Source organism: Hyphopichia burtonii (genome assembly GCF_001661395.1).
Source record: "Hyphopichia burtonii NRRL Y-1933 unplaced genomic scaffold HYPBUscaffold_3, whole genome shotgun sequence".
Classification (NCBI taxonomy): domain Eukaryota; kingdom Fungi; phylum Ascomycota; class Pichiomycetes; order Serinales; family Debaryomycetaceae; genus Hyphopichia; species Hyphopichia burtonii.
This window is the reverse complement of record NW_017963730.1, coordinates 202,260-222,235: the sequence shown is the minus strand read 5'-3', so window position 1 is coordinate 222,235 and position 19,976 is coordinate 202,260. Positions and strand designations below refer to the sequence as shown.

The window sequence follows — 19,976 nt, the reverse complement described above, 5'->3', positions numbered from 1 at the left end:
TACACTACACCAAGATATGATCATTAATATATAAAATCTATAAAACAAAAACAATATAAACAAACTTTTAAATGCAATCATTATAAATAACTATTCAATATTTCTAAAAGCAGCATTTAATTCATCATCAACTTGATCCAAGTTAATTTTTTGACAAATATTTAAAAATCTTGAAGCAGCCAAAGTTCTTTTCAAATCTTTAACTAAAGAACTATTATCCTTTTTAATTTTTTCTTCATCATTTTTCTTCTTTTTAGACATTGAAATGTTATAGCCATCGATATCATCATGTTCAGCTGCAATTTCAGCAGCTTCCAAATCTTCATCAATGGTGGAATTTTCTTCTTCATCATCGTCTTTATTAGTTTTGATACCATCTCCACATTTCAACCAAATTTTACCATTTATACCGATAGCAATTTCGTATGAGCATTTAGTACTTAATTTATTAAGGAAAATGGAATTTTCGTTGAAAAGCAATTCTCTGGCAAAATTCAAATTAATATCGAAAATATAACCTGATTCATCTAATAAACCAAAACCTGATCCATTACAATCTAATTCAACGTCTATTTCTTTATTACAATTTGCAATTCTAGCATAAACTGCTTGTCCAATTTTTAAATTTGGTCTGTTCTTCTTAGTTGCATTTGGAAATGAGTACATTGATAATTGAACTGCTGGACTAAAATCCTGTAATTGAATTTTGTAAAAATCTCCATAAATCCCAGTTATAATCCCAATAACAAAATCATTTATTTGAGGTATATATCTTTTTGGATTTGATTCAATATAGATTAATCGATTATTATTACTGGAATTCGATTTTAGTATTCCTGATTGTGTTGGTATAATATCTTGTTCTTGAGGAGTTTTATAAATGCCTGGTCCAATCGTGGTTTTATTTGATCTTTCATTATTCCCATTGGTGTTTTCTTGGTCGATAGAATCACCTGGTATTATTAACCTGCTATCCATGCTCTTTCACTCCTTGCCTATCTTGATACTTCTACTGATATCTCTACTGATATCTTTTGATGAGATTTTAAAAAAATTTTCGGTGGTTGTTTTTTTTTTTTGTTTTTCTCTTTTTTCCTTTTGAAAATAGTCACTACACACACAAAATTAACTATCACGAAGTAACTACGAGTTGGTCCTTGGAGTAGTTTTACTTTTATGGTTTAATGATGTTTATAGGTTTAATGGGCGATGGAAATGGGGGATTTTGTTAGAAATACAGTCGAAACAAACTTTTAAGCTCATCGAATTGACACTTTCTTGAGGTTAAAAGGAGTATTTTTTTCCATTTGTTTATGATGTCATTACCGTGGTGTACTGGTGTTTTGTTTCATTATTCATTTATCATTATATACTTGATTAGAATGATCGATTAACATCGATTGACATTGGTTAGAGTAGCTGTAGAGGTAGATGATGGAGGTTAGGGTAGCTGTAGAGGTAGATGATGGAGGTTAGGGTAGCTGTAGAGGTAGATGATGGAGGTTAGAGAGATTCTTTTATGATCAAGGTTCTATCTTCGTAATAACTTTTCAAATCTTTGAAATGCAAATCGACTTCACTTGGGACTTGGATTGTTTCCATTGGTTTGTAATCTTTTACCAATAAGTTGTTGTTATAGTCAAAGTCAGTCGAGGAGTTTTTATTGAAGAAGTCAATTGTTTCTAAATTGGAGGTGTATAGGTTTTGATCCATATTTTCGTCAACTCTGGTGAAGATCGAGTTAACTTTTGGATCTCTTAATAAGATATCGTAATGCGAGTGGATTCTAATTGGATAGTGTTCTGGTCTGATAATGGTTTGATTGAATAAACGAATTGGGATCTCCAAGACGTTTTTCATGTACCTTGGTTTTGATCTTATTGAGGATAAATCTTTATTATAAGGGTTTTTCCAAATGACATGATTTTGGTAGAACTTGTAACGGTTTTGGAAAAAAGTCCCGATTCTAATAATATAATAATTATGTTTAATTAAGTAATCGTTACATTTCATGTAGCCGGTAGTTGAATTTGGAACGAACCAATTTTCATGATTTGAATTCTTATAATGGATATTTGGGGGTAATTTAGTGAATGGAGTCATGCAGCTAACTGAAAATAAGTATTTACAAGATGGGAAAATTGTATCGAGGATGATCGAGATATTGTGATAATAATTGTATAAGGTTATTGATAAATCGGATAAAAATTGACCATCTATTGATTGATTCATGGGGACTAATTTTTCATTAAAGTTCATTGCTTCTGAGGGGAAGATACTTAACCATTTTTTCAAAATAGAATAAATGATACTAGGAGAATAAATTGATATATTTGATTCGTTTCTTTTATCGAAAATGATTGGGATTATATCAAATTTAATGAAATTTGATAAATTATTGTATTGCAAGTTTAATTTGAAATAATATTTGTTTAATGAATCATTATTGAAGAATTTTTGGTCGGTTGATTGTTTTTTATAAATGATTGATAAGTTTTCTAAATTTGAAGATAATTCAATTAAGAATTGAGGGTAATACGAAGGGATGTTTATACTCATCATATTATATTGTAGATTATTAACCATGAATTGGAAAATTTTCAGTGGTTTCAAATTATTCACTTGTAAGTAATTTGAGTAATTATTAAAAATTTCGTATAGTTTCTTAGATGTTTGATAATAAGTATCGATTGAAAAATTTAACAAGATACTGGTGAAGTTGATAAAGCAACACGAGTAACTATTCAAATGGGTTTTTTCATGATTATAGTTTATATCGCTGGTGAAATTATTTGATTCATTAGTTAATTTTAGTATGGCTGCTGCGTGTTTCTCAAAACAAGTTTTTTCAAACTCATTCAAATTAAGTATTTGATCCGGCTGGTACTGGGTTTTCATTTTGAATTGGTTCAAGATGATAACCCTAGATAATGTATTGAGCGATTCCCATATTAAATCATAATCGTTTGTTCTTGCCCAATTAGGCAATTGATTAATGAAATCAATCAAATAATCCACCAAATTATATTTTGCTTGAACAACATGGTAGTTCAATTCGGGTGGCACCTTAACGTTGGGCAAGTCCATCACTCGTTTCTTATTCATTCTCTGGTAATCAAGCCTGGAGAAACTGCCTCCTTTAGTTGAATTTGGCAAATTTGTTTTCGGTTCCGGAGTCGAACTAATTACTTTAAAGTCAGCATCAAAATCGTTAATGGTTAAGTTATTGAACTGGACCGGTGGATATGGGATCGAAGGAATCTTCAAAGGCAATTTGGTTAATTCAAATTTGAATTCCAAGACACTACTTGATTTTTCGTCAGCATAATCTAATTTTTCATTTGATGATGTTGGTAAGCGATAATTTAAATTCAACAACTTATTCTGGCTGTTTCTCAACGAATGGGTAATCTTGATTCTATTAATCTCACTGCTTGATAAACTCAAGTACGAGCACACTTCTTTCTTCCCTCTAGAACAGTTTTCACAGTTGGGTAAGTTTTCATCACATCTAATCTTCTTCCTTTTACAGTTGGTGCATCCCAATTTGGAGTTAGTATGTCTTCTACGGGTAGAAGACGCTTTTTCAATCTTATTTGCTGCCATTTCCCACTAATAGTAATCTGGAAACTTCGTATCTTGATAGTTTAAGGGAAATCGTTTTTTTTTTTATACCTATTTACGTCTTCCAACTGGCTTTCTTTTCTTTTTTTTATTTTTACCTATTTTTTTTTTTCTCTCTTTGAGAAGATACCGAATTTCTTTTCTTCAGCACCCAAAACAAAAGAACCTAGCAATAAGAGTGTCTACTGGATAAGTATGAAATTACTATTACGTATTCGAGTACATGTTGGGTAAATTATGCTGGTAGGACGTTGTTCAAGGTGGCCAGTGGTCGCTTAAACTTACTGCGACTTTTGTTCAGCTGAAAAATCGTATTTGATGACTTATTAAAATATTTTTTGCCAAATCTGTGATTGTTATTGGCTCGAACGGACGTACCACTACGAAAGGATGCTTCACGACCACGACCACGACCACGACGGCCACAATTATTGGACTGATATCCTCCCTATTGTACATGCTTGTACTACTTCATCACTGTATCATTACTTACTGTAAACTTACTGTAAACTTACGGCATACTTACGGCATACTTACGGCATACTTACGGTATTGATGTATACTTAGTGCACTTACAATGTTTATACTGTGGAGTTGGTGCAAGCCTACAGCACAGTCAATTAGCAGGGGTAGGCGTAGCCGTTATAGTCGGTGGAGTGATATTACTAATGGGAGGATTGGATATGGATAGCATTGTCTTACGTAGGTATATCCGAAGAGGAGATTCGAGGGCGCATTGCGGTGGGAAAAGTGACTGACGGTTGGACCGAAATGACACAATCCGACCGCCCAAAAGGGTGGTACATATCCGCACGTCAAAGTTGGAAGATAGCCCTATTATCGAATTAACTAGTTACTATACAGATACGGGTTATTCGAGTTTGAGTTTATTTTTCAGCAAAAGCTTTTTGAGGATAATGAGCACTCCCACAAACAAGACTGACAAGGTGATAAGATCAACGTTGGTGGGTCTGGCGTTGGGGATGTCCACTTGTAGTTGATCGTGGGGCTGATCAAATAGGTAGAAGACGGTTTTATTGGTGAAGAGCTTATCGAAATTGGCTCCGATGCTTAGTTTATTATCAAAGGGGTTGTTTTGTAAGAGGTATTCTTCGTCTTTGGCCAAATCGCATGCAATGAAATTGATGGGTTTGTTGAAAGAAATTGTGGTTTTACCAAGACTGTTCGGGGTTTGATACCTTGAATGAATTTCAAGTTCATTTGCCAATTGGTTTGGGACTTGCAATAAGAGTTCCGTGCCCCATTCTTTGATAAGATAGCTTGGTTTTTCGAGATCCAGGTTTCCAAAACTAACCACTAGTTGGCTATTCCCGATTTGGTATTTGTCAAGGAAAAACTCTTTGGGGATTGTCATGTACTGATATTTTTGGCAACTGTCCAAATCAACGTCCTGGTCAAGGTCCTGCTTGTGCTCATAATTGGTTTGGAGCTTGGGATGCATCCCGTTGCTAACGAGGGCAACGTTACTTTCACCAATCTTGCGAATTCGTGGTTTGATATGAAATAATGTCCGATGAATATAATCTTCCTGTCCCATTAATTCGATTCTGACCCCACTCAATACTAAGTCGTCTTTGGTGCTGATCTCGTCATCGATTAAAAAAACCCCAATCTCCTTTTTAACCCCAGTCTCTTGCTGGTACTCTTTTGCCGCCTGATCGTTAAGCGTTTTAATAACAACTTGCCCATTACTCCAGTTGATGTCAATGGCGCTTTCGCGGCCAATACCATACTCTTCAAGCGTCCAATCGCGCACCTCGGGCGTGTGGTAGTATAACGAATTGTACGACATTATCCATTCATCTGATCCTGGGAGCCCAATCAGGTCTAAAAAATCATTCATTTCTTGGTGGAAAACCTCTTCGTCCCGCGTATTGGGCACCACCGAGATATGCAATCCTGATCCAAACTCATACTGGAACACCCGACTGTCAACCTGCTGTCTTTTCATTTGAATTCTCACTTGTTTAATCGAGTCTGGTAGCTTATATTCCCCAGTGATTTTTCTTTCAACCGTCCCGGTTCCACTCAACTTTAAGTGCGTTCCATCAACCTCCTCGATGAATCCTTCATGGCTGCTCCCGGGATTGAGTATAGTGATTCTTTCCCTGATCATTATCTATCTACTAGTTGCTTTTAGTAGTTGGTCTTACTAATTGGATTAAGTAGTTGGTTTTTACTATTTGGTTTCACTAGTTCATAGTTTCTACTATTTGGTTTCACTAGTTCATAGTTTCTACTTAACAACTCACGGTCGTGCGCGGGCCCGCCAGGCTCGCCCCCTTTCACATGCAATTTGCAAGTTGCACCCAATAAGTATATAAAGACAATTAGAACCAAAAGTTTTTCAAATAACTTCTGATTCAATTAAGCAAAAATGTCTTCAATTGATTACTCTAAATACTTGCAATACTTGGACTTCAATCCGGAAATTGCTTATGCAATTGTAACCATCTCTTTCAACCCAATTTTTTGGAATATTGTGGCCAGATTAGAATTTAAAAATCATTTTTTAACTAAATTAACTGGTTCTCCTTATAGAGGATGTTATTTATTAGCTGCTACGATTTTCTCATTGGGTATTTATAGAGATTCCATTTATCATGGTGCTCTTTTAAATCAGCCTACTTATGAACCTTGGTTGGATAATACAATTGTTAAATCCTTAGCAATTTTATTATTTTCCTTTGGTAATATTTTGGTGCTTTCTTCAATGTATGCTTTAGGTGTTACTGGTACTTATTTAGGAGATTATTTTGGGATTTTGATGAAGGAAAGAGTGGAAGGATTCCCATTTAACATTGATAATAATCCAATGTATAATGGTAGTACTCTTTGCTTTTTAGCCACTGCATTATGGTATGCTAAACCAATGGGTATTTTGGTTAGTTTATTTGTCTTCATCATGTATAAAATAGCTCTTTTATTTGAAGAACCATTCACGGCTTTTATTTATGAAAATCGTGATATTTATGAAAAAAAAGATTTATAGATTTTATATAGATATTTAAGTAAATTCAAAAATATTTGATTTTCCATGATCTTCAATATGTCGAAGACTTAATGATTGAAACTTATCACTAGCTATATGATAATATAACCCGCTTATTGACCCCGGTGATACACTCGAATAAAATTTCTTATTACCACTATTACTTTCATTATCTTTGGATCCTCCTCCAATGTTTAATACAATATAATAAAAACCTTCGAATGATGCACCACTTATTTGCTTGATTCTGGAATCGGGTAATAAAAACTCTTCTTTCCATCTCATATATATGAATTGGTTATCTTCTTGACCATTCTGTATTTTTTCTAATTTCAATTTTAATTCTTCGTTATTCAATTCCTGATTTTCAGTTAATTTTTTCCAATGAATTAAATCATTTTCAATAAATGACCCCCATTTATCATTTTCCGTTATAAATGAGTATTTCTTAATCACATCTTTACTATACTTATTCATTGATTCGTTACCCCATTCATACCGATTCAATGGATTGTTAATGATTTCTCCTTTAAAACATGTGGTTATCACGGGATGATCATCAGTCAACCCCTTGATTTGTAAGAACCCAGTAACTAATGAGTCAATCAAATCGATCGTCTTAAATTCAACCTCAATATGATATTTATGTGAACCCGATTGTTGTTGTCCAATATATTTTGCATTTGGCTTTAAATATTCATTGATCAACTTGGGTATTTTGGTCATTCTATTCATCGATTGATATTCTTTAGCACTAACCTTAGAATATAAACTTAAATAGTCTCTATACTTGTTCCCAGTTGGACTCCTTGCAATCTCAAGCTTATGATTTCTTTTTATTCGATTACTATCTTGTTGATCAATTTGGCGGTCCTCATCATCACTTTCATCTTCGATTTCACTCCCAGGGTTACTTGATGTCTGATATACATTCAATCTTGCATTCTTTGATATTGGAGTACGTAAATTCAATACTGTAGCATTAGCCTCCTTCTGACTCCGATAAAATCCATTCAAATCGGCAAGCTTGCCCCTCCTAATTTCCTTATTTACTCTATTCTCGCTTCCATGTTTTAAATCATCTGGATTCTTATTAGCTTCTGTCACCGGCATGTCTTATCTATTGTATGTAGCAAATATATTATCGATGTTTCCTATCAAATAATTTCTATTAAAGATGAAGAAAAAAACTCACACATACACTCGGTATAACAACCAGCTATACCTAACTAATACCGTCTATACCGTCTATACCCTATAGCAATAGCCTAACTACAAATCAAAAAAACCCCCTGGGTAGTTTTGTCTGCTTCTTATCTGATGAGATTTTCCCCCAAAATTTGTATGGCGCGCGCTACCAAAAAATGGCTGAAGAAAGCGATTATCGGTTTAATCAACTAACCGTTAGCTAATCCAATAGTGATTGAGTATTTTGAAACATGTCAAGACCAACGGACTCGCCAGTAACTCCTCCACATCCTGCGGCCAACCAAGAGACTCGATTGCCGGATCATTCGTTGCCCCAGACCGCGGCAGCAGACCTTGATCTAAATCCAGAACTATACGATGATGACGATGATGGTGATGATAAAATGGCTAAGGATGATGCTGGTGGCGGGAATAACGACGACGAAAACTTTGAAGACTTTGAAGACGTCAAGATAGACTTACAGTCGTATTCTATTCCATTTGATACCGCATATGAAATACTCAAGCTTGATTTCGATAGGAAGTCTTCCAATAATGCCAGTGAACTGCAACAGAGCAAATTTGTCAACTACGTTGACGGCGAATTGTTACAGATCCAAAGAAAATTCATCAAGAACATCGCCAATATGGATAACATCGAGATTTATTCTATCTTCCAGTTGGCTCAAGATCTAAACCAGGTCATTGATCTTATTTGGTACTCGATTGATAAAGGATCCAAATTATTTGGTCAGGATCATTACCTTATCAAGATTGTCCACGACTTAGAAGACTACGTTTCTCATTACGATTTGCATCATTTGATTGAAATTAACTCCCCTACTCTTCTTTCAAAAGAAAATAATATTAAATTTCTTAAACTTTTCACATTCCTACAATCATTGGATGTCAGATTATCCTTCTTGATCGACGGGTACACTTTAGAAGGAACTACCAAAGTTGAAAAAATCAGCAGTACGGAATTGGTTCGTTTGTTGTCCATTACTTCTAGGTTAAGAATGATGATCATCTCCAAAATCGATCCAATCAGACTAAAACTAAACAAAGTGGCTTCAGAAACCTCCAATCCTTCTAGCAGACAAGCACAAGACCTCCTGAATCTATTTGAAGTAGAAATAGGTAGACTTTTCGAAGGTATCTTGGACAGAAGTTCCATATAAACTGCTAAAAGGTGGTAGTGTACGGGTCGAAATTGATTTTTTTCTCTTTCTTTCATATATTTTGAAAAGTATTTAGTAACGATTAATGAACAACTACAAAAGCATTAGATAATGTGGCCTTTTACTTCAGACAAGGGGAAGGACACTTCCGAAATCACCAAGGAGCTTCCCGAGCATTTGCAAGGTTTTTTCGAAGAGAAAAACCCCGACCGTAAGCTTGAAGGAGCCCACGAAGTTTCTCCCCATCAGAATAGAGTAAATCAAGTTTTATACCAACATGAAAAGACCAATCCTGATTATTCATACCAGTTTGATAATTATAAAAGAGCAGAGTCGGCGAAGAAGGTTGTTGGGATAAATTGTGCAGAATTACAACAAAAAGTTCACGAGTGTTTAAGAGGTTGGTCCTTCACCGAGGCCAATCACTGTAATGAAGAAATCAAATTATCAATGGAATGCATGAAGATTCAAAAAGAAGGATTGAAAAAATTATATTACGACGACTGCTATAACGAAAAACAATGCCAACAAATCAGAAGAGTCATTGATCAATTATTTGTTAAGAATTTCGGTCAATTTGGCGACCAAGTGAATGAAGAAAACCAATCGAAATTTAATAATGACATTAATGGTGTTTTTTATAAAATCTGGAGGTGAAATCTCCTCTAATTCCTTATACATAGACTTTTTACCCCCTTTTCTCTTACCTTATTTATTTCTTTAGTTCTCCTGTTAATATATCATTACCCAAGTTATTCCATAGCTGTAATTTTTCATGGTAAGTTAACGATGTAACTAAACCTGAGGTGTTCGGGAATACATATATCCTGTTATCACATTCACATAATTCAGTCATCTTTGCAATTATCTTCCTGTATTGCAAATCTGAACACAGCTTTTCATTTTGCAACCCCCATACAAAATTCTCTTTAGTCAATTTAAATTTACTAATATTTAATACTTGACACATATATTTCACAATGATTTCCCATATTCCTTTCCCTATGAACACCAAGTGCTTTGTCTTGCTTTCTTTAAACTCACTAAGCAATCTAGGAACATTTTCCAATTTTTCCTTCATTGATAGTTCTTGGGCTGTTCGGGTGCAACGCAAAACTAAGTCAGTGAACCCAATGTCATACTTGATCAAGTCAAAGTCATGCACCGGCTTAACCCTTGTCTTGAATGTGAGTGGGTCTTCAACCAACTCTTGAAATAGTTCATCTTCTTTCAATAGCTGGTTCAAATTTGCTTGGTTACTTTTCAATACTTTAATTAATACCTCTGACTGATTAAGCAACTTGTAAAATAAGTTGGTGAAATGTGCATAATGATGTTGTTGTATCGATGACTCTAATCCTGGGTTATAACCAATAAACAATAGACTTAAGTCCTGCTTAATCGACGGCGCCAAATCACGGTATTGTTTCTCTTCTAGGTCAAGTTTCTTCTTAGAATTTGCTTTATTGATTCGATTTTTTCCAGCCGATGTCGATGCATTTCGAGTTATCCCCACTGCTTTTGTCTTTGTTTCCTCTCCACCATCGTACTTAAACGACTGGATGACACTACGAAGGTTTCTTGTCATTCTGTTAGCCAGTGTTCAGCTATTTATGGCTGCTACTAGATTTTTCACTCCAGTTAAAAAAAAAAAAACACCTGCACACAATTTGTATAGACAGACCTTTGTACCTTTTGATCTTTTTTTAAATTTTTTTTCTCTTTCTTCATCATCACAACTTGTTCTTAAAGGTTCCTTTGAAAAAGGCCTTAGTAAATCCAATTGACCAAGATCTTTGTAATCCGTTTCTATGGCGGATCAGTCCTTTTCATTTGGCATGTCGTTTTCGAATGGTCAAACCCATTCACCGATTAACAAACATGGTATGAAGTCAGTTTCTACACCCATTAACGATGTTCAAGTCTTGGATGAAGGAGACTTGTCTGAGATTCCAATCGAGGCATTCGAAAAGCATGGATCCACTCCATCGAGTAATAGTGATGTCAATAGCCAGGGAGGAGAAAAGAAGAAACTTCACTCTATATTGAAAAATAGTCCCAATAAAAGTGATAACCAAAATAGTTCAGCTACTTTGGCATCAGTCTCGGAATCTTTACTCAAAAAACACCCAGGATTAAGAATTGCAACCACAAATAATGGCGAAATCAATCCAGTGAAAGGTGCGAGAGTAATTTTTTCACCAACTAAAGAGATATTATCTTATAGAAATGATTATCTTAGTGATGATGATGTTACTCCTTCACCACCACCTCAAGTATTAAGAGGTAGAAGTAAAAAATTTAATTTGGATAAGAATAAAGCCAAAGTCATTCTGAGTGAAGGATTTTATGAGGAAGCTGAAGCAAATATTGAACCAAATGATGACGATGATGATGATGAATATATCAATTTAACTGCTGAAAAACATCCTAATGTTTTAGGAAGCTCCTTCAGCAATTCAAAAACATTTGATCAACAAAACAATGAAACGAATAATGAAAATAATAATGAAACTAAATATTATGATGGAATACTTAAAGTTTTTAATAGATTGGTTACTGATCCCAAAATTCCTTACGTTTTATCGCTTTATGTACAACTTTTTCTTAACATTTCGCTGATTTCTTTACTTGCTTACTTAATATTCATATTTGTAAAGACAGTCAGATCTGATATTAATCAAAAAATTGAAATGTATACCATGGATGCGTTACATGAAATCTCCCTTTGCTCAAGAGAATATTTTAGAAATAAGTGCTCAATTGAAAATGGTAATGTTAGAGTGCCTGCTTTAGAGAAAACATGTACAATGTGGGGGAAATGTATGAACAGAGATCCTCAATTGATTGGTAAGTCAAAGGTTACTGCTGAAACTTTTGCTGATATCATCAATGGTTTCTTAAAGCCAATTAGTTGGAAATCTCTTTTCTTAATGACATTTCATGTTCTAATAACTTTTTTCTTCACCAATAGGGTTTTCGGTGATTATCGTCATTCTACTTATATGAATCAAGAATCAGAAACAAATAAAATCAACTCTTTAGAGTCTAGATTGTATGATCAAGAGCAACTTCTATCACAATATAAGGAGCAGAATGAAAAACTACAAGCAAATCAATCTTATTACCAAGGTGGTATGGATACTCCCAGTGCTACTAGATTGGAATCCCCCAATAGTTTTGACGATGGTACCTTGGTTCGTTCAAAAAACATAAACTCTTCTTTCCATTCTCCATTACAAAATAAGTTTAGATACCGATAAGACTAGTCAGTTTTCAGAACATTACATACCGTATATAGCATAGTGAATACATTAATTCATAACAAACAAGATTAAAAAGACACAAAAAATACAAGACTAAAACTATACATAAAATCATTAAAACAATAGTATAAAGATAAACGTCATAGAAAGCTTTTCAGAGACCCGGGGCCCTCCATTCAAGGATTCCGGTATTTCCCAAATTGAGAGGGTCTTTAGGGGTTCTAAAAGTTCAATTAAATTCAAAATTGGTAATGGATTCCCTTTGTTTCAAAGCTTATCCTAACTACTGAAACTCGGAGTTTCTCAACCAGAAAGAGAAATGCGAATACTAAACCAGATACAACGAAACACTAACAAGCACAATAACAAGGCAATTCTTGAAGAATTTGATCAAGGAGTCTGGACTTATAGATAGGAGTCCAAAAGTCGCAACACCCATTGTGAAATATGAGGTGAGAATCAATTTCTCAAACAATTTACCTAACTGGATAATCATTGGCCTTGCTTGGGTATAAACCCCCAGAAGGATTGCAAAAAAAAACCAATTTTTCAGCTGCGAAGTAATAAATTGAGTGCCAAAGATAATCAAGTAAGTGTTTAAAGCACCAAGGTTGTCGTAGTAGTTTTCGCTGAGTTGAGCAAAACTGTAGCCAAGGGGAAGAATAGTGGATTCAAATAGGTATGCGAACGATTGTAAATTAAGTTTGAAAAGGATAGAATTGAATTTAATTTCAAATACTTCTTTGAAATGGGCACGCATCCGGAATTGCTTTAATGCCATTAAAACAGAATTGATTATTGATGGATTCAAGCTGATTATATACTTTTGGCTGTCTAAGACAAATAATTTCGTATCAGGGTTAGCCAACTTTGTTTCAAGTGAATGCCCAAGGCATTTTATCTCTTCCGAACTGGAATTCAATTCGTCCTCATGAGAGTTTCCAGTCAGGGCATTCTGAATAAGGATCGAGCTTTCAAGTATGTCACCAAGAAAAGCATTAGGTATGTTGTAGGCGGATGAATGGGCGGTCGGATTAACAAGACTAACTGTAAATTTGCTTAGAGTACTTTGCCAGAATCCAGTTTCAGCCATTAAAGAACTATCTTAGTATGATCCCTTAACGTATGAAAAACTTAAACAGATGCTTTCTTTACTATACTTAGTTAGACGTAACTTTTTGGTATAAGTAATGGACGTAACTGTTTAGTATAAGTAATGGACGTAACTGTTTAGTATAAGTAATAGACTTTTCTTGAGGGAGGGATTCGTCTCTATTTATATAGTTATAGCCACGGGCAAATTCCTTCTTGTCATGGTACATCATTTCAATTGGACTGAATATCTGCTCCATATTGTTTAGACCTACTCCCAGTTCGGGGGTCGCCTTCGGTAAATCAACTCCATCAGCTGAATAAGTCTAATGACAGCCGTTATCGACAAATGTACGGGTTCATTTCCTGCGAACCTTCCCTTTTTGTATGCAACAACCACGCTTTCCACCGATGACTGACTCCATTAAATGACATGTTCGTGATAGCCTTCGATAACCGAGTCTATATGATCAGCGTAGTCAATGGGCTCATGTCACACATGGCTGTTATCAAGAATGAAGCGAGATTTGCAAAAAATATAACGAGCCCGAGTCACTACAGTTATCATCTTAACCGTTATCTTTATTGGACTCGAATTAATGAGTTCATAAGCGGATTCCGTAACTAAATGACTTTACTCAGAATACCTCAAACACTGGAATTATACGACGTCATTGGCAGTGAAGCTATCTCTGCCTGCCCCCCCATATTGTTCCTTAAAATAGTCAGATACAAAGGGATGAGTTCGGCTCTGTTGACATGCCAAATACTTTGGGTGGATTCAGCACTGGATTTAGATAAAAGTAGTAGAAAGCCGTTTTTGAAGGGTTGGTCAGATCTTCACCGATCCAGATCCATATCCCAAAATTGTTAAACAAGAGAATGTTTCGCTCTACCTGATACATATGGTACAATTGGACCGTTTCCTATACCGTAGCACTGACTTTGTGAGAAACAATTGATAAGTTCCAGTATATTGCAGATCCTTCAGAAGATGGGCTTCTCAGGCTTGGATTTGCATTGATCGTCCATCGCTTTGCTATGGCAATCTATGAATACTGGTTGCCAACCAACTCTAAATATTCTTCCCAAACGTATTTCACTAGCACAACGCTTAGATCCAAAGCACCACCCAAACTGTCCACGGCTTGACCAGCTTGCTGTCTCATTGAACTAGTCATACATAGTTGTTTTTCTAATATATGAGAGATTGAATCAAATTCCGCGTGGAGTTTTTTTTTTTGTTTTTTTCGTCTTCAGCTGTAAGAAAAAGTTCATTTACTATTTCAACATCGATATTCGGCTTCGACGCTTTTGTTGTCTGTACCATTGAAGGTGAATAAATTTTGAGGCACAAGAGAGAACCATTACTTACAAATATTTGCGATATAAAGCATAGACTTAAGATAGTTAGGTATTGAATTGCTGGTTATCTATTTAAATTTGAAGACAGCTTTTGTAGGTGTTTCAGGCTCCATGAAATCAAGATGTCACTTAACCCAATAAAGAAAAGGAAATATAGTAGGAATGGGTGCTATGAATGTAAACGTCGGAAGATCAAGTGTGATGAGTTGAGTGAAAAAAGCTGTGGAAATTGTCTAAGAATTGAAATACCCTGTGTTTATCCAAGTAAAGATGCCCCTAAAAAACCAAGGAAACCAAGAAGCAAAAATACAGTCAGATTTCAACAGGTGAATGCTAATAGTTTCACCAATGATTTTGCTGATGTCAAAGACAAAATTCTTCGGCAAATTAGCTCTAATGCTTCTCCAGAATCAGACTCTTCCTCAACTAGTTTTGGAGCTCCTTCTCAGGATCAAATTCCAACTGCAACTTCTTTAGAAGATGAGCATGTGTATGGGAAGAGCCCAATAATCAAGGGCTCATTAACTAACTCGAATAATGACGATTTATTATCATTTGATAACATCTGGGATGATGCAAATAATTTAGTTCATGGTTTGGCTGACTTTAATGTATTTGATACTAATATCAAAAACTTTTCTGACAATTCACTCAAACCTTTCCACTCGAATATCATTTTAAATGCGGACGACGCAGACTCACTCTTCAAAGATCTCGATATCGAGCCATATATTCAAAACCCTAACCCTGGAGTTGCAGAATTCGACTCTAATTCTTTTTGGAGAGAAAAACTGCCTCTAATAAGTGGTAATTCACCTAAAACCAATAAACAAGAAGCTGAAAAAAGGACAAATCTAGATTTGATCGAAAAAATTATTCAAATATACAAATTGAACGAAGTAGAAATAGGATATTTAAAAGACATAACCTATTCTCCATTGGCGTTTTATATATACCCTTTTGGAACTTCAGTGGAAGATGATAAAGTTATTCGCATTTTACTAGAGTATATGGTATACTTCAAATATTTAACCTATGCTACAGTCGCATTAGGTGCCTCTTGTAAGTATAACATGACTGGTGATAAACATCACGATGCATACCTGAGGAAGTATATAACGATTTGCATGAAATTGTTGGTGGTTGCATTTTCCGATTTAAAAAATAACAAACATTTCTTGAGAAGTATAGAAGGTTTGGTTTTAACGGTTATTGTTTTGGCAATGATATTTGCAGACGTTGCTTGTTTGGATTTGGATAACGTTTCAGACTCGTGGACGTCACATTTAAATGGAGCTAGAGATTTGCTAATCAAATATAAAAAAATCAAACAGCAAGATGGTGGAAAAGATACGGTTGATTCACCTGGGATAACACTTGCAAAACTTTTGTTTTTCAATTATGATTGGCTATCAAAGCTAGCCTTGCCTCCAAATAAATTAAGGGAAGTGAACCTTGAGCGTGGTGTATTTCTTGATCCTTGTCACGTTGGTTTTGATAAGAATCCTCAGAATGTAGCTGCATTACAGAAAATGGGGATATTGACGCCAAAGACCATGACACTGTCGGGTTTTAATCTATATTTATCATTATCAGAAGAGCTTGTCAATTGTATAGAGGAATTAGTCCTACTAGCCAAAAAGGCTGCGGGAACGGATGATTCTAACTACAATCAAGTTTCGCCTTCCGAAGTATGGAATTTTATGAGTTTACTAGAAAAGGCCTCTAGACAGCAAGTTGTTCCCTTGATGACAGGATCACCTAGGTTCATGATCCCCGAAAATAGTCCTGGTCATCCCAACTATCCAGATTATGCAGATAAACTAATCCTTCCCGATGGTGCTTATGAAAAAGATTGGGATGAAAATGGAAGATCCTTTTATATTTCGACATGTGATGCTTCTCAACGGGTACACACGTACGCGTTATATTTAAAAGTATTGACCACTCCTGGTCTTCTTTATTTACCTAAGAGACACCCAATGATTAAAGAAACAATCAATAAGTGCATGGAAACTATGTACTTCCTCAAACCAAAGTCAAGTCCAAATTACAAACCCGAAAATGTTTTGAAAGAAAGTCAAAATTATTATTTGGTGAAACATCTTTTTAATTTTAAAATTGTAATGAATCAGCTCACTTTTAGAATGTGTTCAGATTTAACCGACAACCTCGATGATTTTGAAAAATTAGAATTATATTTTCAAGGAATGCTTGAACTTTGTACTGGTAGCGCCTTACATGCATTGGATAGACTCCGAAAGAATAGGGAGGCGTCAATTGAAAGACATAAAAAAAGACAAGCTATAGGTAAGGAAAGCAAAACCGATGTTTTCGACGAAAGTGATTACAAGTACTCGGTCGAGGCATACCCAATTTACTGAGGTGATTATCCAAGTTATCATGAAATGGGTGCGAAATTATTTGCAAGTAACAAAATTTACTTATCAGAATAATGAACGTTTTATATACGCTAGTTCACAAGTATGTGAATATATGTATATATTATCTTACCTACATACGTAAAGGTTTAATGCAAATGTGATATGATTCGAAAGTTTTTGTCTGTAGGAAAGTTTATCTATTGAACCTACTCATTCAATAAACATAGTGCTCGGCTAGCATCTTTTAGGGCATGTGAGGGAAAACCAGCAAGCTTTGCTACTTCAAAAGCATAAGATCTTTCACTGATACCCGGTTCTAGTTTGTGATCGATGATGAAGTCCATAGAGTCATCTTTTTTGGGGGTTTTTATGACCCTAGTACGGTAATATCTTATTTTATCTTGATTCATTGTATCAATTGATAGAAGGTTCTCGAGTTCTTTTCCAAAATGAGTTGCAAATAATGAACGACATTTATTCACAGTTAGTAAGTGAACAAGTGTTGCGTATGCAATCGACAACCCTTCTTTACCACTGGTACCACGACCCACCTCGTCGACAATTGCCAATGACCGAGATGTTGCATTTTTCAAGATATTACTGGTTTCAACCATTTCCACCATGAAGGTACTTAAATCACTGAAAAGGTCATCAGAAGCACCTATCCTGGTAAATATCTTGTCGACAATCCCGAGACTTGCTTTTTGAGCAGGAACAAAAGATCCAATTTGAGCTAGTATTACAATCAAAGCGTTTTGTCTTAAATAAGTACTTTTACCACCCATGTTAGGCCCTGAGATTACCCATAATTTTCCATCATTTCCGATGTTGATGTCATTTGGTGTGAACATTTGACCAGCAGATTTCAAACCAGCTTCAACAACTATATGTCTACCATCAGAGATCTTTATTTGAGGTGTTTTCACTAGACGGGGACAGACAAGATTATATTCGTGAGCCAATACTGCGAAAGAAGAAGTGATATCTAAAAAGTCAACCATTTTGCTAGCCTTTCGAATATCAGTGACTTTGTCTAATACTTTATTACGGAGATCGATAATTATTTCTGTTTCAATTCTGTTGATTTGTTCGGTTTTACTTACGAGCGACCACTGTAAGTCGGTCCAATTTCTTGGAGAATATATTACTGAAGCCTTTCGTTTCTCCCTGATATCATCTTCGAGCATGGTGTTTATTAAGTCAATCAGGGACTTCTTACCTGAAATATGGATGACATTAGCAAACTTTCCGTGTTGAGATTTTTTAACAATATTGACCTTGGGGTCAATTTCGTTGTATATTTGATCTTGTAAACCTTCAATGAGTATTTTCTCTTGCAATTTGAGCGAGTCAAATTCATCGTGAAGTTTACTGAGTTCATCTGTATGGTCTCGCTTTATTGCAAAAAGGAAACTTGGTTCATTTGATTCAGGAGTTTTAGGGGCTATTTTATATCTTTCAATACCATTATTACTATATGAGCCACTATCTGGGAAGTCTTGACTTTTTTCTAATGTTCCTAGATCTGGTTCATTTTCATTCAAATCAGCAACTGGATCGAGTTCTTCGTATTCTATATGAAGAGTATTTTGAATTTCGTGGGCAATTTCTATTGGGATTTTGAAATCTTTCAAGAAGCAATTCAACTCTTTCGAATTTAAATTCTGCATTTCATATTGCAAGAAATCTTCAATTTCCTTTAGTTTGACCAAACTTTCGGCAATGCTATGTAGTTGATTAACTGAATGACCAGTTCCAAAGGACAAATGTTGAATTGATCGTATAAAATCTCCTATTTTTGAGAGTTGATTTCTCAAATGCAAACGAATGTAAGTATTATCCTTAAATAAAGTCACGAAGGCTTGTCTTCTACGTAGTTCCTCGACGTCTAGAATAGGTGACTTTATCCATTGGGTAAGTAAACGCGTTCCCGAAGGAGTTACTGTACGTTTAATAGTGGTAAGAAGCGAGCCAACCACTGAACTAGAGCCACTAGTCTGTCTTTCAGTAAGCTCTAAAGCTTCACGAGTTCTTGGATCCATTTGTAAGCACTTCTCATTCCAATATTGAACAGGAACGTCTATTGACGGAGTACTTTCTGGTAAGTTAACGTTTATATAAGATAAGATCATGTTCATTGCGGCTTCTTCTCTTTGCGAAAGATTTTCCAAGTATTTTCTGGTAGCTTGAATGGAAGATTTAAATCGAAGTTTATAGTCTTTATAGGCTGTTTTATGGTACCTCAAGATGTATTTTTTCAATTCTTGTAAATCAGGACACCATTTACCCATTATCAAACCATCTTGTTGGAAATCTTTTGACAAGACAATTTCGCTGGGGTTAATACGAGATATATCAGTCATCACTTCAGATAAAGTAGTTTGTTGAACGTAAAATTCACCAACAGAAATATCGATCCAGGAGATTCCAACCGGTAAATCAGGATCAGCTGGAACTTTAGTACAGTTTGCCGGTAAATATATTGCAGCCAAATAGTTGTTTTGGTTGTAGTTCAAGAAGCTTTCATCAACCAAAGTTCCGGGCGAAATGATACGGGAGATTTTCCGATGAATAATATTTGAGCTTGATTCGTTATTGATATTGGGATATTGATCGATAATGGCCACGTTGACTTCTAAATCCTGAACTAAGGTTTTAACGAATCTTTGTAGATTGAAAGTTGGAAATCCCGCCATAGGAACCGCGTAAGATGATGTCTTTCTAGTGGCGACTTTTAGATTAAGTTTGGGACCAAAGGTCAAAGCTTGTTCGAAATACAATTCGTAAAAACTACCAACCTGAATTAAGCAAACGCTTTCGGGATTAGCGTCGATTAACTTTCTCATCGACGCATATAAAGGAG

The 19,976-nt window shown here is 35.2% G+C and overlaps 12 protein-coding genes across 12 annotated transcripts; 5 read left to right on the top strand and 7 right to left on the bottom strand.

Annotated features, from left to right (window-relative positions):
• Positions 1 to 88: 88 nt before the first annotated feature.
• On the bottom strand, positions 89 to 1,108 carry HYPBUDRAFT_10722 (exosome non-catalytic core subunit; the record flags this gene model as incomplete). The annotated part of the gene is made up of 1 exon (XM_020218532.1): positions 89 to 1,108. The coding sequence occupies exon 1, from the start codon at positions 976 to 978 to the stop codon at positions 91 to 93; it is 888 nt and encodes a 295-aa protein (XP_020076581.1). The 5' UTR covers positions 979 to 1,108.
• Positions 1,109 to 1,293: 185 nt separating this feature from the next.
• On the bottom strand, positions 1,294 to 3,722 carry ZCF17 (Zcf17p). Its single transcript, XM_020218531.1, has 2 exons — positions 1,437 to 3,722; positions 1,294 to 1,405 (listed from the first exon to the last, which is right to left on the bottom strand). The coding sequence occupies exon 1, from the start codon at positions 3,604 to 3,606 to the stop codon at positions 1,504 to 1,506; it is 2,103 nt and encodes a 700-aa protein (XP_020076580.1). The 5' UTR covers positions 3,607 to 3,722; the 3' UTR covers positions 1,294 to 1,405; positions 1,437 to 1,503.
• A 794-nt stretch (positions 3,723 to 4,516) lies between these two features.
• HYPBUDRAFT_92910 (uncharacterized protein) lies at positions 4,517 to 5,758 on the bottom strand (the record flags this gene model as incomplete). Its single annotated transcript, XM_020223902.1, has 1 exon — positions 4,517 to 5,758. A coding segment is annotated over one exon (1,242 nt), but the record flags the coding sequence as incomplete, so codon positions are not given.
• A 264-nt stretch (positions 5,759 to 6,022) lies between these two features.
• On the top strand, positions 6,023 to 6,637 carry OPI3 (bifunctional phosphatidyl-N-methylethanolamine N-methyltransferase/phosphatidyl-N-dimethylethanolamine N-methyltransferase; the record flags this gene model as incomplete). The annotated part of the gene is made up of 1 exon (XM_020218512.1): positions 6,023 to 6,637. The coding sequence occupies one exon, from the start codon at positions 6,023 to 6,025 to the stop codon at positions 6,635 to 6,637; it is 615 nt and encodes a 204-aa protein (XP_020076578.1).
• Positions 6,638 to 6,658: 21 nt separating this feature from the next.
• HYPBUDRAFT_100099 (glucose-induced degradation complex subunit) lies at positions 6,659 to 7,390 on the bottom strand (the record flags this gene model as incomplete). The annotated part of the gene is made up of 1 exon (XM_020218057.1): positions 6,659 to 7,390. A coding segment is annotated over one exon (732 nt), but the record flags the coding sequence as incomplete, so codon positions are not given.
• Positions 7,391 to 8,091: 701 nt separating this feature from the next.
• On the top strand, positions 8,092 to 8,997 carry HYPBUDRAFT_89739 (TFIIH complex subunit; the record flags this gene model as incomplete). The annotated part of the gene is made up of 1 exon (XM_020223853.1): positions 8,092 to 8,997. A coding segment is annotated over one exon (906 nt), but the record flags the coding sequence as incomplete, so codon positions are not given.
• Positions 8,998 to 9,117: 120 nt separating this feature from the next.
• HYPBUDRAFT_147838 (uncharacterized protein) lies at positions 9,118 to 9,663 on the top strand (the record flags this gene model as incomplete). The annotated part of the gene is made up of 1 exon (XM_020220083.1): positions 9,118 to 9,663. One exon carries the CDS (start codon positions 9,118 to 9,120, stop codon positions 9,661 to 9,663), a length of 546 nt encoding a protein of 181 aa, XP_020076575.1.
• Positions 9,664 to 9,718: 55 nt separating this feature from the next.
• Positions 9,719 to 10,594, bottom strand: HYPBUDRAFT_5376 (uncharacterized protein; the record flags this gene model as incomplete). The annotated part of the gene is made up of 1 exon (XM_020223499.1): positions 9,719 to 10,594. The coding sequence occupies one exon, from the start codon at positions 10,592 to 10,594 to the stop codon at positions 9,719 to 9,721; it is 876 nt and encodes a 291-aa protein (XP_020076574.1).
• A 298-nt stretch (positions 10,595 to 10,892) lies between these two features.
• HYPBUDRAFT_106844 (uncharacterized protein) lies at positions 10,893 to 12,269 on the top strand (the record flags this gene model as incomplete). Its single annotated transcript, XM_020218511.1, has 2 exons — positions 10,893 to 11,292; positions 11,548 to 12,269. 2 exons carry the CDS (start codon positions 10,893 to 10,895, stop codon positions 12,267 to 12,269), a joined length of 1,122 nt encoding a protein of 373 aa, XP_020076573.1.
• A 166-nt stretch (positions 12,270 to 12,435) lies between these two features.
• Positions 12,436 to 13,679, bottom strand: HYPBUDRAFT_196153 (uncharacterized protein). The gene has a single exon (XM_020222978.1). The coding sequence runs from the start codon at positions 13,363 to 13,365 to the stop codon at positions 12,601 to 12,603; it is 765 nt and encodes a 254-aa protein (XP_020076572.1). The 5' UTR covers positions 13,366 to 13,679; the 3' UTR covers positions 12,436 to 12,600.
• Positions 13,680 to 14,686: 1,007 nt separating this feature from the next.
• Positions 14,687 to 17,216, top strand: HYPBUDRAFT_196155 (Zn(II)2Cys6 transcription factor domain-containing protein). The gene has a single exon (XM_020222979.1). It carries the CDS (start codon positions 14,852 to 14,854, stop codon positions 17,111 to 17,113), a length of 2,262 nt encoding a protein of 753 aa, XP_020076571.1. The 5' UTR covers positions 14,687 to 14,851; the 3' UTR covers positions 17,114 to 17,216.
• A 103-nt stretch (positions 17,217 to 17,319) lies between these two features.
• HYPBUDRAFT_107320 (mismatch repair ATPase) lies at positions 17,320 to 19,959 on the bottom strand (the record flags this gene model as incomplete). Its single annotated transcript, XM_020218543.1, has 1 exon — positions 17,320 to 19,959. The coding sequence occupies one exon, from the start codon at positions 19,957 to 19,959 to the stop codon at positions 17,320 to 17,322; it is 2,640 nt and encodes an 879-aa protein (XP_020076570.1).
• Positions 19,960 to 19,976: the final 17 nt, after the last annotated feature.

Coding starts and splice junctions, on each gene's coding strand:
- ZCF17 (XM_020218531.1), bottom strand. CDS start 3,606: ATGGCAGCAAATAAGATTGAAAAAGCGTCTTCTACCCGTAGAAGACAT.
- HYPBUDRAFT_196153 (XM_020222978.1), bottom strand. CDS start 13,365: ATGGCTGAAACTGGATTCTGGCAAAGTACTCTAAGCAAATTTACAGTT.
- HYPBUDRAFT_196155 (XM_020222979.1), top strand. CDS start 14,852: ATGTCACTTAACCCAATAAAGAAAAGGAAATATAGTAGGAATGGGTGC.